Raw genomic sequence first — 17,110 nt, forward strand, 5'->3', positions numbered from 1 at the left:
AATTATATTTGTTATCCTAAGCTGATAGTTACAAATTTTGATAGATGGACAAAAAAAAAAAAAAAAAAAAAACTTTCTTATCTAATTCCTTAGACACTTAGTTTGTCAATATGCATTCATTGAACTGTATTCATTTCTACATGTTACATTTAGTTTATGAATTAAACTAACTTTGTATAATGTTATCTACAATTTAAATATTTCAAAAACTCTTATTGACTTAAAATATTGAATCAAAAAGCATTTCATCCTCCCTTCCTTCGCAAACAAATGCCTAATTTGATTGGAAAACAAACAAAATAAAATAATTAACAAAAGGTCGAATAACTTTAAAAAAAATCAAATGAATAAAAATTTATTTCTGCGCTTTGCTAAAATACTAAGTACAATGGCACAGTTTCTTGATTTATTTAGGAAATAAAAAAAATTTATATATATATATATATAGGTTTGTTAAAGTATCTTTTGTTTCTTTATTTGGCCTATTCTTACTTTAAATTGTAACTTAATGAGCGAATATATCAGATTTAGTAAACTATAAACGATTTTAATAGGGCATAAATAAAATTAATGATTGAATGAACCTGAGTTCTTAATCTTTCTACATTCTAAGCAACAGACATAGGGCACTATAAAAATTTTTATTTATAAGTAAATAAAATTTCTTTGTAGTGCTTTCAGGATTATAGGTTTATGAAACAATAATGCCTGCCGTAAACATAGATGATTTTTCTGGAAGTGTTTTCGTGGTGGACACACAGTAACTTGATGGTTACCATAATGGTGATATTGCTCTTTTATCCCAATGACTAATCAGCTCATGAGCTGCTCATAATGTCTATTTTGTATCAAAAACATAGCTCAAGTTATTATTATTATCAGAGTTATTTGCTGTGGCATTCTGCCATTCAGATCATTCCAGATGCATCAGCAGGCAGGAGTAATTCTCTGATTACTTTTTTATGGATAACTATGGATAATTTATATATGGAAATTCTATTAAAATTGAGAGAATTGTAGGAGATATGCCTGTCTCAGTCACATGCTTACTCCAAGAATTAGCTTGGCACCTGCATGTAATTTGCATTTCAGTTTTGTTGATGAATTCTGTCTCAGAAATTCTAGTCAAATGTTGGCTTTGGTAGATTGTTTCCCCTTCTTGAGAGATCCAGTCCAGTTGTCCTGTATTGCCCTCTAGTGACTTACAACGTAAAGTGAGAGTTCACTATCTCTTGATGAATCATTTCCTTCATTAGGAAATAATTAGCATTTGTCTACCATTAGTGAGCTATTTCTTCTGTTGCAATTAATTTAGTTATGAAAATTTTATTAGTGAGACCACAAATATTGCCATGCTTTTTTTTTTTTTTTTTTTTTTTTACAAAGAAATTCCTAAGGAGAAAATTTGTATTACCATTGTGCCAGACTTATATGTTATAGAAAAAATCTACTATTGTGGTATTTGTACCACTATAAAATCATTTTAATAAATGTCGATTCCTAAAAATTTACTGATATTAAACTGAAAATAACCAACTTGCTTTGAGAATAAAGATGTTACCATTTTGTATTCGCAACATTATCTTTAATTCATAAATGTTTCTACAGCACATTAACCTACATTGTAGAATTAATTATATATGAAAACAATTATAAAGTTGTATTGGCCAGCTTGCCATATTTTGCAATCTTAAAATGGAAATGGTGGATTTTTTTAATGGGTCAAATAATGTCCTAGTTATTTTACTGTGTTTAAAGCCTAAAATTTTGAAACTGAATATTTATAAAATTATGAAATGTTCGTAAACAATATAGATAACTGCCTAGTTTTTTGCCTTCACTTCTCTTCCATTAATTATTTATTTAGAGCTTTTATTTATATCATATACATATATAATATTAATTAGAGTTTTTATTTTATAAATTATAGTATTTATTAATTATGGTTATGATTAAAACATGTTCTTTTCCTGTTGATTCAGTATTTTCTGAACTATTTTTCTGGTTAATTTATTTAATTGAATAATTTTAGTAATTTTTTTTCATTCTTTTTTAGGATACTTATTTCAGTTGGAATGATTTAATGCTCAAAATTAATTCTGAACTTCTCAACAATCTTGGAAACTTTGTTAACAGGTATTCAACTTTTTTGTTAACAAATTTTAATGAATTCATGTTTGTTTTAAAAAAAAATATCCTTATTTTTAAACCAAAATTATTTTAGTAACTTAAACAGTAATATTAAGATGTTGAAAAATTGTTTCAAAAATAGAAAATATTTAGTTGAAAATTTTAATTAATTACTATGATTTTTGTTATTTGCATTTTTACAATTTTATTTGGCAATGATTCTTTGCAACTAAAGGTATATTCAGGGGGGAGAAATGAATTTATACAAAATTGGACTTAATTTAAAATGAATTATTTGTTTGAAAAGAAGAAAGTGAAAATTTTCTTATTTTATTGTTAATAAGTTATATTAATTAATTTGATTGAAAAGGATATCTTTGTTCAAAAGAAATATCAAAATATATGTGCAAGTACTGTTTTTGATTCTATGTTTTGAATATCATTTAAATATAACTTTTTCAAAGCTATTTCTAAAACAGTTGTTTAGATTTGAAATCTAAATTTCAAATTGGAATTTTTTAAAATGAAATTTGAATTTTTGATAAGCAGTATTTTTTTAAATTGGTGTCTCTTTTTGTGATTGATTATTCTTATAATATACATAAATATTTCCCAGGGCACTTTCATTCATTAACAATAATTTTGATGGCTGTATTCCTGAAATGTTATTAGAAGAAGGAGATCGAAAAGTGATTGCTCAAGTTGATCGCGAATTGAAAAGTTATATTCAGTGTATGGAAAAAACAAGGTAAAAATATCATTTTCAATGGCTTAAAATTTTTCTAAATCATTAATAATATTGGAAATTTTTCAGTAGTATATTAACATGAATTTAAAAAGCCAGTAAAAAGTTTAAATAGAAATTTGATTGTTTGGATGAATTTGTAATGTTTTAAAAAAAATTGTTCTGCAATAAATCTTGACTATTTTTGCAAATGATATGAATCAATTTATGCTACTAGAGAGTAAGATTCCACTTTGTTTGAATAATTTTTATATCATGATTTTATTTTGTCCTATATTTTTTTTGCAAACTTTTCAAAACAAGAATTAAATGTTAGATAGAATAACACAAAACAATTTGAAAGTGATTAATGAAATTTAAATGAAATGCAACAATTAATTTTTTTGTGACTCTAACAACTAATTTTTCTCACAGTCAGTACAAGTTAAGTGTTGATAGTATTTTCATCCAAAACATTCAATTCCACTAAATGTCAGTACTCACTAAATAAAAAATTTCGCTTTATGAACAGGAAACAAATCAAACTAAATAAAGAAATATTTAACAGTGGAACTCTATTTTGATTTTACCGCTTTTGCTTCTGAATCTGTTGTAAAGCTGTTTTAATGATTAAAAAATTTCTTAATACTCTAGCCTTATGGTGTCATTATTTAAATTTTTGCATCAAACTGTATAAATTAAAGTTCTACCAGTAGATTTCACTTTTTTCCTTTTGATGTTCTTCAGTTTCTTGAATTGATGTAAAGTCAGTTGGGGTAACTAGGAACAAATCTTGATGTTGTCATTTTTTAAATTTTTTTATTTACAGTAACCTATAAGATGGGAATATATTTGTAATTTATTGAGTGCATATCAAGATCTGCAAGGCTGTTTCTTTAAACAATCTTTTTTCCCAAATTAATTCATTAAATAACCAGCTTTTGTTAGTGAAATATTCAGATGTGTTCCCATTCCTCCTAAAGATTATGAAGCAATAGGGAGCATGAGTTTTGGTTTCATAGTCAGAAAAAAACTTGAAGAGTATATATTTGAAACCTCTACATTTTGCCTCAGAATTTAATATATTGCTCCTTCCTGATTACCTCATAAGATTACTTTTTATTAAAAATATATTCTGTTTCATGGAATATCACATATAAACAGTCAAATCTACACAATTCCTTTATTTTGGAGTTACTAGTCTTGTTGACTCTTTTTTTTTTTTTTTTTTTTTTTTTTGAAAAAGTATGGAAATGAACTGAATATTTTAATATATACAAGGAAAAAATATTTAAGGTTTAGAAATATTCTTTGAAATGAGTAAGTGCAAGTAATTCAATTTAGTTATAAAAACTAGAGCTCCCATTTCAAGTAAAGGGTTCAAATATCTATTTATCCCCCCCCTTTTTTTTTACATTTAAATTGCCTGATAAAATAAGTTAATTGCAAAAAAAATTACTTTGACAATAGGATTTACAATTGAAAAGTACAATGTGTTATTAATTACCAAAACAAATTTTGTTTAATCATATCAGTGCTCTGCAAATATGTCACATCTTGTTGACTGCTTTTAACTCTATTAATCCTGCAGATATATGATAAATTCTACCACTTTTGATCTAATTGGCTGAAATATATATATTTGCTTGAAAAGCTATATAGATGATTTAGGATAAATTCCTCTTCTCTGCAGTGTCCTTCTCTTGTTGAAAGATATCAAAACCATTATCTACAGATGTATTCATTAACTTGTATTCTCTTCTTTGAAATCAATTTCCCTGTTTACTTCCAGACTTAATGTCAGATGATTTCAAATCATTATTAATAACCAACTTTCATACATAAAAAATAATATATTTTAAATCGCATAACAATTTTTTTTAAAAAAAGGACATTTTCTTTCTTTATAATTAATATCATTGGAGTGATAAAGGATTACTGCATTCCGAACTTTACTATCACTTCTTTCCATATAATAAATTAATCTAAATATATGAAATATATATTTTATTACGCTAAAAATCTATTCTCATTTATCTGTGTGAAAATTGTCATGGGTAATAGAGAACCCTAACTTGTTTCTCAGGAAAAGAATCCAAAAGGGACAGTTGAATTTCTTTTAGAACCATTTTATTCTTCCGATTCAATAAATATATATCTATGATATTTATTTCACATGTAGCCAATATATAGAATGATAAATGATATTTAGGAAAGTTGTAGTTCCATTCTTTTAACAGGATTGCCATTGAAGTAAGCAAATGTTAGAAAATAACACTGGGAAAAGCAGATTTTTTTTTTCCCCCTCTTTAGAATATCTGAAACAATGTTAACATGTTATCGACTCATTAAAGCTTCACTGGTATATTCTGTAATCACCACTTGTAATTACACCTTCATTCCAATGACAATTCCTGGCCTTATCACTAATAATGCACTGTATTATTTCTTTTATGCATTTTATTCATTATCTATAAAACATAATTTATTAAATAGTTGAATATGTATTTAAATTTGCTTATAATGTTATTTATTTGTATTGATATTTTGTCATATTGTTTTTCAGACTTCGTGATGCTATTAAATACATGCTCAACATAAGTCGCATTGGAAATCAGTATATTCAATCTAATAAACCATGGGAAAAAATAAAAGCTTCAGCTGCTGAAAAGTATGTAAAATTTTATTCCCTTTTTTTTTTTTTTTTTCCACAAATAATTCTCACTAAAGAATGCTATCTTTTTATAAACTATTATTAAAATTAAAGCTTTTGAATTTTAATATTTCATTGTTCCTTGCTACTTATAAAATAAATCTTTCACAAAGATCATTTCTAATATTTTCTGGAAATATTTCTACTAAAATTTTCCTGCTGTTATAAAATGGCAATCACAATACACACTTACATTATTATACTTACATACTATGAAAATATGTTAAGTTTACTGTAAGGCTCTTCTTGTACATAGAATAATTGTTAAAGTAGATGCTTGCTGTTTGGACAAAAATTTCTGTTTAAGTTTTAGAATATTAGTAGAGGAAGACTACTGTTTTAAATACTGTAGAGGAAGACTACTGTTTTTACTGTTTGTTAGAAAGTGCAATTGTTGTTCTATCCCAAAAGCAGAGGCAAAGGGGGGGGGGATACAGAGAAATGATGAAGAGGGGAGCAGTTCAGACTTATCTCCATGAATTTACATATGTTGATGCATTTTTGTTATTGGCAACATTTGATGGATGTGTTGTGTTCATTGGCATAAGAACATACAGTATCTGAAAGGGTAATTGAGCATGATATTTTATTCTACACATAGTGTTATGTGAAGAAATATGATTACTGTATCAAAAAAAGTACAGCACAATTTTATTCACAAATTATTTTTGCAAAATTTGTGCTAAAATTTTATTGAAATAATTTAGTTATTGAAATATATTTATTGCATTTTGCAGCAATAAAACTATGCCTGTTCTACAGAGAAAATGCAAACTCTACTACATAGAAATGCATTTCTTGTAATTGTCATAAACAATTTTTTAAAATTTTTCATTCAAAAACAGGGTTGCTTGCCACACCACCACCGGAAGAATGATTATGATAATTATTAATTATTTTAATAATTATCATAATGAAATAAAATAATAAACTAAAAAGTCTTGCACATTTATTGCTGAAAAATGTAGCAATTGGGATAGATAAATTGTCATTTCTTTTTGTAACTATTCTCTAAAATTTGAATAATATGTACAAAAGGTGAAGCTGTCCATGTGTTCATTGCAATATCCTGTCTACTGTTATACAAATCAAATTTTTCATAATAATTCCTCTGGCAAGGGGTCAAAACAATCGATGAAAGTAACAGTTCATGCAGATTCTCATTCGCCATGTTGATTTTTAATCTGATTGACCAAAATTAGGCCATAAAAATTGATTCTGATGCATTTGCCACTTAGTAGTTTTTTACACAAATGATTCAAAGTATAAGCTGAATGGTTAACACATGCGTCATATGTTCATCATTTTACCAACCTGCGATTCTATCATCATATGTTGCGCAAAACACTTCTTTTTGGCTATGCTCTATGAGTAGTTTAAATTGTCGGATTTTTAAAACAGTGACGACTGGGCAACAAGGGAGATATAGATGCCCTTTTCACCTATCTTATAAGGGTTTCAAGGAGACATAGGCATTAATGCCATTTTTTTAAAGAAAATTATGAGGAAAATGTGGAAATATAAAACTGTATGCAAGTACTGTTTGTACTTGGAAAGACATCTTGGGGCAAAAAATCATACTGTACTTGTGGTGCAGTTTATCTTCACTACACCACTGTTTTGAAAATCCATTTCTATATGCTTCCCTTTTGAAGTTGAAGATTTTTGTTGATGAGCCTCTTAAATAACCCAACAGAGAGAAGAAGAAATTCTCCCCTCGTTTCCCTAGTCCTAGTGTCACAGTCATGCAGCCAAAGGATTTAATTTGCTCTCTCCTTTCTTTGATTCACATATTCCTGTGCATTCTTTAGTACTCATCATTAATACTGAAACACAGTATTCGTCAATGACTAATTATTGATTGTGCTATTTTGATAAATCTTCCTCTCACCACCGTTAGTGAATAATTTTTAAGGCTGTAATAAAATAACATGCAAATAGAAGTATTCATGATCCTATGCTATTCAAATGTGGTCTATAAATTCTGTGAAATTTCTTGTCTTCATTTTACAAATATTTGTCAGTTAATTGGAAACATTTAAAAATTGACTTGTGAAATTTTTTTAATATATTGTCTTATTGTAGTTATCAAGGATATATTTCCTTTTAAATAAATAATTATCAAGTTTTTTCATTTACTTTATTTTGAAAGAAATCACTGCAAATAAAATATTTTTTGAAGTAGAAAAGGTAGTAGCTGAGAAGGGTTTGGTAATTTAACAACAAATTTCAGAAAATAATACATTAACTTTATAATTGCCATTGTATCCTGTGTATCCTAAAATAAATTTGCATTTCTTTAAAAATGATTTTTTTTTCTGTCCCCATCAAGTTTTATATTCTTAATTTTGTGAGTAATGTTCATAACTAATACCTAGATCACAATCGTTATGCCACAGGGCATCTTCATTCTTATTAGAATCGAAGAGAATGCCATGTAATCTTGCTCTAGCTAAGTTTTAATTTCTACTAAATAAACTTTCACTGATATCATAGTTGGCATTATTATTGATTTTAATATTATAAATATATATCCCACATTTGCATTAAACTAGTATTTCTTATGAGAATTAAGCTTTATTAAAACTAAACTCAATGGCACGACAGCCCATGTGGGCCAATGTCTACAGTGCCCATATCTGCTTTCTTGACAAAGAGCCGGGTGGTGCAAGGCATATGTTCCAGTTAGGTAGTCAGCCTAACTTGGAACCCCCAGTATTTAATTTCCATAATGCTTGATCCTGAGTTTATCGACCCACTGAAGGAATGAAAGGCTGGGTCAACCTTGCCTGGCCCGAGGATCGAACTTCAGATCTGTGTGTTGGGAGCGCGAAGCATTACAGTTACGCCACTGGGCTTATTAAGCTTGTTGCAACAAAGATTTACCTCTCTGTTGAATAAAATAACTCAAAGGTTTTGTCTGTAAAATATGAAATAAAAATGTTAATATCTACCATATTTTCCTTCCTTTGAAATTTCATTTCACAACAATTAATGAACATACAAATGAGCACATAGTTGAAGATAAAAAATTTAAATGAGAAACTTATAAAACATTTTGTTATTTTTATATAAAGGAAAGCAACATATTATTTAGAGTAAAGAGAAATTTTTTTTTCAGAGCTCGAGCTGGGACAGTTCTTGGGTTAAGTGCAAATATCTGCTGCTTGTTGTGTACGCTCATGGAACCTTACATGCCAGATTCATGTGCAAGCCTGAAATCCCAGCTAAACACTCAACCAGTTCATCATATTTTGGTGGATAATTTTGTTTGCTTACTTCCATCAGGACATAAAATTGGAAAGGTATTAATTCTTTTTTTTTCTTCTTTTCTTTCTTTTTTTTTTTTTTTTTTTTTTTTTTGCCTTCTTAAGATATATCTTATGTTTAAACCAAATTAGAAATTAATATTAATACAAAAGGAATCAAAAAGAAAGAAATGATGAATCTGGCCTGAAGACTTTTTCATGAGTCACCCTCAGGCAGGGATTCAAGCTAGGGATTTTTTCTGTGAGGGGTCTGACTTTCGTCTTGTCTGTGTTTTAGTGATAGCAGCATTAACACTCTCTAAATATAATGCATCTTTTATTAGTTTGGTTCTGAAAATTTATTTTTAGTTGAGTTTCATAATGATTGCAATTTTGATTAATTTCTTCTGTTTAAACATATCTTGCACTTTCTCTTTTATTATCATTATTTATTTCTTATATGAATTTATTATTCTTATTTATTTAGTTTCTGCTTTTTTTAATGTTTGTAATCTATTTGGTTCAGACAAAAGTATTAAGTCTGTAAACAGTTTAATGTTGTTCGTATTGGATTAACTTTCCAATTAAATCTATTTGAGAGTTTTTTTGTGACGAGTTTCATAACTTTGATATGTGGTCAGATACAAAAGTAATTCCTGCATTATCATTGTCTTGCCAAACTTTCATGACGCACCTGCAAAATACAAAAATTTCTGCAGTTACAATAATATACAAGATACCCTTTATAAACCTGTTTCTATGCCTCAATTCTAAACCATTAAAGATAAGCATATATTTGCCTATAAAAAAAGTTCCAAATAACATTAAAAAAAGTATATTTCCTGTTGTTTGTGTCAGTAAATGTGCTTCTGAAAATGGTGGTGTGAATATCTTGATCATATTTATTTAGTGAAATGTTCTTGGTGTCCTAATATTTTATACAAAGAGTTTCACTATTCTTTGATCAATGATAAATTTACAAAGCTTTGAATTTCATTATTTTAGATTAATCAATGGCTGCTTTGAGGAAACAGAGCCCATTAATTGGATGGTTTTCTTTAAGATAGCCATTGAAATGATTTTGAGATCATTTACAGTAATGATATTCAAAACTTCGTAACTTAGTCAATTTAGATCTTATCTGGGATGTTAATGTTAGAAAAGAAGAATATTTTGCTAAATAACCAATGGTCCAGAACATTGTTTAAAAATTAAATTTTCTAATTATTTCAGGTTTGTTTATTAATTTACAATTTTTCTATTGGGAGTATAAGCCTTTCTGTAAGAGATTATAGATTAGCTATATAGGGTTATGATCAGAGTGGGCATTTTGTATAAATATTTCTTTTTTATTGGAAAATAAAATTAATTCTGTGTGAAAAAAATTATACAAATGTTTATTTTGCTTATTATAAAATAATGCCATTTTGAAACATGGCAAAAAAAAAAAAAAAAAAAAAAAAAAGATTTTTTTTAATAGTGGCATTTTACACAAAACTATTAACAAAATAATATTACAATTCAATGTGAATACAATATTTAACCAAAACTAAATATTTCTCACCTATTATGTGCTATTGCAACCAAAAGCATTAGTTTAATTGACATAAGCATTGGTTTCAAGCATTACATTATCATTAAAATTCTGCAATTGGGGAACTAGTGACATAGCAGATGTATTGTTCCAAGAAAGAATATCTTTAGAAGGAGAGAAATAGCAGATATATCTTTAGGAGAAGAGGGAACTAAAAGATGTTCAATCATAAATTTATCTTTTATTTTTTATTACTTTAGAAATGCTTTTTTGTAATAAAATAATATTTTCATAATGATGATGCATATATAATATTACTTAGACATGAATTAAAAATGTATATGTTGCTGAAATTCATGGTATAATCTATTTTATTCTTGTAAAAGATTTGATCTTTAACTTTTTATTGTATTTAAAGATATTATTTAAATTCTAAAGCTTCCATCTTTGTTTTATAAATTTTCATTTCTATACATTAAATATAGAAAACTATACATTAAATATCGAAATAAATATTTTTTTTCATACTTCTTTCTAAGAATTGCATATAGCATTTAATCATAACATTTTTCCTTTGATAGTATAACTTTAAAAAAAAAATGAAACGTTTCAATTATTTTTTAATTATAATAAATTTTTGAAGTTTAATGGAAAAAAAATACATTTATTTATTCATATTACATATATTTATACATATATTTATTTTATTATTTGCATGTTGATCACAGCACAAGGTACCATTTTTATGTTATTAACAAAATTTGTATTTTATTTGCATAATTGAAAAGAATTACTATTTAAAAATAATTTAAATATTCTTTTATGTTATATTAAATGGACAAAAAAAAACACCTTTTATTTAAATTTGCTTAATATTTGTCTCTTTATTTTTACAGCCTGCTCCTCTATTTAAAAAGATTGAACAAGAGCTGATCAATGAGTTAAAAGCTAAATATGCTGGAAGACAGACTCCTGAGAAAGTTAGTACTTTTATTACTTCATATTTCTTTATAACCTTTCCTTTCAATGAAAAGTTTAATAACATTTTCCATAAGATAAGATTTTCTATGAGATTCCTATAAATTTGATAAAATTTTCTCTAAAAAGTGTAGGTTGATCTAGGCATTTGTATTGATTAGGAGTACTTGAAGTAATTAATTTTTATGAAGGTATAGAGTTTAAATTTATGAGATATTATGCAATTTTAATATCTTGAGATTATATTTGATAGTTTGTTTAAGCAATAAAGTTTAAAATGTAAACTTCTCATATGCTCAAACTATCTGGTATAATTAAATAAAGTACTGTTATGTTATTTTTATTTCAAGAAATTTTTACTTAAAAAAATAAAATGATTTTTTTACAGTCATGAGAACAGTTGTATTTCTGATCATTAGTAGATAGAGGTTTTATAGACATATGTAGTGAATAATATGGGATCCTTCTTTTAATAAACTGGTCAGATTTGTTTCATATTCCAGCATATTTAAAATTTTGCTAATAATTTAATTTGATTATTTGCATAATTTCAAATTAAATTATGCTAATTTAAAATTTTTTTTATTTTATTAACTTTATGAAAGCATTTATAAACACATACTGTATTTAAGTAATATGATGAAAAAGAAATCTCTTACCAATTATACTTGATAAAATGCTGAAATTATTTTAATATTTTATAATTCAATAAATTTGTATATTTTATAAATTCATTCATTAGGCAAGAGTCCTTAAAAATTTGGAGTCTTTGTGTAGTTGCCATTATTTATTTTTGGCCTTCTGCATCATTTGTACGTAATGACAGATTTGTATTGTCGTTTGGCTTTAAATCTGAAACTACCCGTACCAAAGTCAAGACTTTGCCATTCCCCCTAATGATTATTTAATGTTTGAGGTTTTTGAAAATGTAGTTTTATACTTCTGATCTCATCCAATACACTGGTCTGGTGCAGTGTTTTTAAAATTTGTAAGTGACTTAAATGATATAAATAAAAATACACAATGTTTTAGCTTCTGACCTTTTTGTTTCTTTAAACTAACTGCCTTTTTGAATTTTGCCAAATTTCAAATGTTCTGTTATATGTTATTGTCATCATTTTGTGAATTATAGCAATGAATAAATATTGAATAGTAGAAGATGAATTATATAAAACATGATACTGAAATTTCTGCAATAATTTAGCAGTGATTCCACATTATAAGAATTATGATATATTATCGATTGGTTAAAGTATGATAAAACTTATTGTTAGTTTTTGCCAATAATAAATACCAACAATATTTGTGATAATCTCAAATTGTATCCAGCATAAATTCTTGCTCTGGAAAATTTGTCAGAATATATCATGTTTCAAAAAGATTAATCCAGTAATGACATAACATTCACTACTTTTTGTTTAATGGTTTGGAATTAACAATTTCATGTTTTTAGATGTCCAAAATCTGAAATATTGTTTACATATTGTGATTCAGTTAACTGGTTTCCAAAATTGCATGGTTATCAGGTTACTTACCAGATTATTTCGACACCATCCAATTAAGCTAGGCATGCAGATCAGTATTCTGTGATTTTAATTTGTCTTATGTGTTACCTTTAATATATAATATGCCAGCATTAATATAGATTATCTATATTATAGAACACCAGCTTTTTAATGCTAAGTATGAAATATTATAGCTATTGTATACTTTCTTTAGGCATTGTATACAATAGATATACTATAGAATGACAAATGTTGCTTTAAACAAAGTGCAAAGATAAAAAAAAAGATCATGATAATGTTATTATTTAAACAGTTTATTACAACAAGAATGCACATACTATCATTTTCATCATCTTTACTAGCTTGTCCACAGAAGGTGCAGATTTTTTAACAATACTTTATGCATGTATATATGCATGTGCATCACTGGTTTCTTTAAACATGCTGAGCATATAGCAGAACTAGAAATATTTTCGGTAAACATATCATCATCATGTTGGTTTCATCCACCATCGATTTTAATTTTTGAAACAGGCTCTTTTTTTGTAGATCAGAGATAGATTTCATACTTTACTGGTTTAACATTCTATAGAATGCCAAGGAAATGTGTGAATTATTCATTTCATTTATGCATTGTTGGTATGATAGTTTTCAACATTTTGTAAAATACTTAGGTATTTCATAGAATGCCAGCTTTTATACATTAATAGCAACATATGCACCAATTGGAAATCTATTGACAATTTCATTAAATCAATTCTGCATGAATCACTGGTAGTTTAAAAAAAAATTTTGTCAAAGAAATAAAAAATTTTACAAAGGAATTTTAAGCTTAATATGTTAGGAAAATCATAAGTAGCTATGGCATTACAAATTGTACTATTAATAGAATTAAAATAGCTTAAAACTACAATCTCTTTTGCAGTTTTTATTTAATTGGGAGATTTTAATTTATTCTGTAGACAGCTGAAAATTAATAAAACTGACTTTGTTATTGAAAACTAAATTAAAATTATAATTATTGAGATAATTCTATTGAGATTGTTGTTTATAATTATTGAGTATTAAGATCATCAGCATAGTAGACAAATATGTTAGAAAATGGCTTATTATTTTTTTTATTTCCTAATTTACCAGAACAATTTTTTTTTTTAAATTTATAATCTTCAGAGTGGTCAAATTAACTTTTTCTGTTCCACATACCGAATTCAAAAGTGATACTTGTACATTTTCAAAAAAATTTTGGTGCATAAAATTAACATATTTATAAATATTCTATTATATATCAATCGTTGCTTACTGTTTTAATTGAAATCTCATTTCTGAAATTTTTGGATCACAGTAATCAGTAATTATATTATTATATCACTAACATATAAAAGTATACACTAGAAATTTATACTCTTGTGTTGAATCTTTTGTTGTTTTCTTTATTTGGCTGAAAATTTTGTATGAATGCTTGCCTGGTGTAAATTGAATCCATCAAGGTCAATCTCTCTTGTTGCTGTAGTATGAAAGTTTAAAGGGGGAGAATTTCAATTCAAATATTGTCAGTGGCATATGACTAAGATTAAAACAGGTCATTTAATAGCTCTCATAGAGATTCTGAATTAGTTTTTAATCAAAATAAATTAAATTAATGATGTTAAACAAACTTTTTTTAACAGCTGGGTATTTTGAAATGGTAATGAGTAGTTTAAAAAAATAAATTTAAAATAGAGTAATATGTCTCTTGTGTGTAAATGTAAAAAATATTTTCTGTAGAAAATTTATGAATTCTTTTTTTTAAGTGAACAGAAAGAACAAAAAAATTGTGGCACAGCTTAATCTGGATTTTGAATTAATTTGTAGAAATAATCATAATTCATAGTTCAGTATCATGGCTGTTAAACTGTAAATTAGTAAAAACTAGCCATCCATTTTAAACCATTTGTTCTTGAGTTATATTTAAACTTTAAATTATAACAATTTGTACTCTTTGAAATTCATATGTTTTGTACATTGTTCTTTGTTTTCCTTCAGATTTGTACAGTCAATATCAAAATTAAACTGGTTTGGAATGTTTGATGTTTAGCACATATATACTTTAATCTTAGAAAAATGTTGAATCGATTGATTTTACTGAATCTGCAAATTTCTAGACTGTGTCAATTTGATTTATTTGAATAAGAAGGGAAAAAAAAATACAACTACAATTATAAATATTTTTTGTTTAAATTCTAAAAAAAATAAAAAAAAATTTAATAAGTTGTTATTAAACTTTTTGTATAAAAGTGAATTCTAATTAAAATTCACCATTTTGAAATATTTAATAATTTATATATAGCAAAGGTTCCTTTATAATTACTTTTGCATTTATTCTGCTTTTTTATTGTCTATTTTGTGATGGCCATAATAATATTCCTAAAGGGAATTTTAGCTGATTTGTTGACTTATCAGATGAATTTTTTTTAAATGAATTAACGTAAACAATTAGAGAGGTCATCCATAAGTATATTAAATTTTGCTATGGTGTTTTAAATTTAAACTACATATTGCTCTGTTTCTTTTTAAATAAAAGATGAACTAAGAAATAAAACTAATTAAAATATATAGATAATTTTATTTCTGTATTGCAGGAAAAAAGCCCATCAAAGAAACCAAAAGAAACAAAGCCTACTGAAAACAGTGTTCCAAATGGAGTTAACCCTGAAGAAGTTGCGAGCTTAGAGAGTCAAGTTACAGAACAGGTAATTCTAAAATTCTATTTGTATAATGGTATATAACATTAACAAAAGACTCTTTTCAAATTTGTCAATACTTGATATGCGTTAATTCAATTTTTGTTCTAGTTATTTATTACAGCTTTGGTAATTTATAAGGTAATTTTTCTATACATAAATTTTCATAGAGACTTAATTAATCAGAAAACATATTAGGAACGATAGATGAAGGTTGAATAAAAATGCTTTATGTTTTTCCAAATTGTAGTGAAACACTCTTTTGATTATTAAATTCTATTTTTATAATTTACAAGTTTTTGTGGATGCGATATAATTATTTTTGTTGAGATGATGTATTTAATTTCAGTTATCTTTGATTTGAATTTCAGTTATCTTAGCAGAATTTAATTCAGCTAATATATCTGAAATTAAAAAATTAGGGTAAAAGCAATCATATCTCCGAGTCATTAGCATAAGATGCTGTAAAAATAATTGATACTTAGTAAAAATGTATAATGATATTTATGAGATGTTTATCTGATTATCTCTGCATCTACAGCATATGAGAACTACAATATAAAGAAGAAACAAGACACCTTTTTTGTTTAATTATAAAGAAAAATGATGATATTGCATTTATACGAGTGTTGGCTAATGAATTTGTTATGGTCGATGTAAAAATATCAGAAATTCTTTTGCCACGACACAATCCAAAGCAAGTCCAGTCATTGTTCAGAAATGGGGTGAAAGCTTGACACTATATGTGTGTGTGGGGGGGGGGGCTATGTAAAGATATTTAATTATGAATTAAATATCTTCACGTTGAAGTGAAATGTTTGAGAATATAGCTTTTGAATTAGTATTGCAATTCTGAATACTATCAGATGACAATAAAAAAAAGATTTTCAATTAATTGTAGCTGATCTTAAAACTGAAGGCTGAACTAGACTTTATTTCAGGAATTCAAACAATACCAAATTTTACTGATGATTCATATTGCTAAAATATAAAATGTTCAAATTTGCTCTCTTTAATTGTTATTCAGTGTTGGTAGAGCTTTAAGTTTTTCCTTACAATTTCTAAACATATAGAATCGTGAATTGAGCAATCGTTAATGCATCATTTCTTGAAAAATAAATCTGACATGTAGCACTCATTCAAAATACCAGTTTTTGCATGTCAAAAACTTATGTATTGGGTTATATTTTTAAATCAGTTTATTGAAAATACAAAATAGCAATGCATTTTTTAAAAATAATCATGTGTTATAACTCAAAAGTATTTGATTTTCAATAAAGGAATAAGAAAAATATAGCTAGAAGCTGTATTGTATCAAAATGTTTTATATTTTTAGGGTAATAAAGTGCGTGAACTAAAGACGAACAAAGCCAGTAAACCAGAAATTGACAAGGAAGTAGCAGTGCTTTTAGAGCTGAAAAAGAAACTGGTCATTGCAAGAGGTGAAAATCCAGATCAAGCTCAGGGAAAATCTAAAAATAAGAAGAAAAGGTGATGGACTATATTTTAGCTTGTAATTTATTTATTTGGTTACATCTCAATAAAAGGATCTTTTAGA

General features: G+C 26.4%; 1 protein-coding gene across 2 annotated transcripts in view; it reads left to right on the plus strand.

The window, feature by feature from the left end:
• Nucleotides 1-17,110, plus strand: part of LOC129975648 (methionine--tRNA ligase, cytoplasmic-like) — a 53,699-nt gene extending 36,589 nt beyond the window's left edge. For both annotated transcript variants that reach the window (XM_056088746.1, XM_056088747.1), the window contains 7 exons: nucleotides 2,057-2,136; nucleotides 2,747-2,878; nucleotides 5,421-5,525; nucleotides 8,689-8,872; nucleotides 11,246-11,329; nucleotides 15,451-15,561; nucleotides 16,889-17,110. In XM_056088746.1, coding sequence (XP_055944721.1) covers nucleotides 2,057-2,136; nucleotides 2,747-2,878; nucleotides 5,421-5,525; nucleotides 8,689-8,872; nucleotides 11,246-11,329; nucleotides 15,451-15,561; nucleotides 16,889-17,047 — 855 coding nt within the window. In that variant the 3' untranslated portion in view covers nucleotides 17,048-17,110. The remainder of the gene's footprint in view (nucleotides 1-2,056; nucleotides 2,137-2,746; nucleotides 2,879-5,420; nucleotides 5,526-8,688; nucleotides 8,873-11,245; nucleotides 11,330-15,450; nucleotides 15,562-16,888) is intronic.

The sequence above is a fragment of the Argiope bruennichi genome, chromosome 7 (genome assembly GCF_947563725.1).
Source record: "Argiope bruennichi chromosome 7, qqArgBrue1.1, whole genome shotgun sequence".
NCBI lineage: Eukaryota > Metazoa > Arthropoda > Arachnida > Araneae > Araneidae > Argiope > Argiope bruennichi.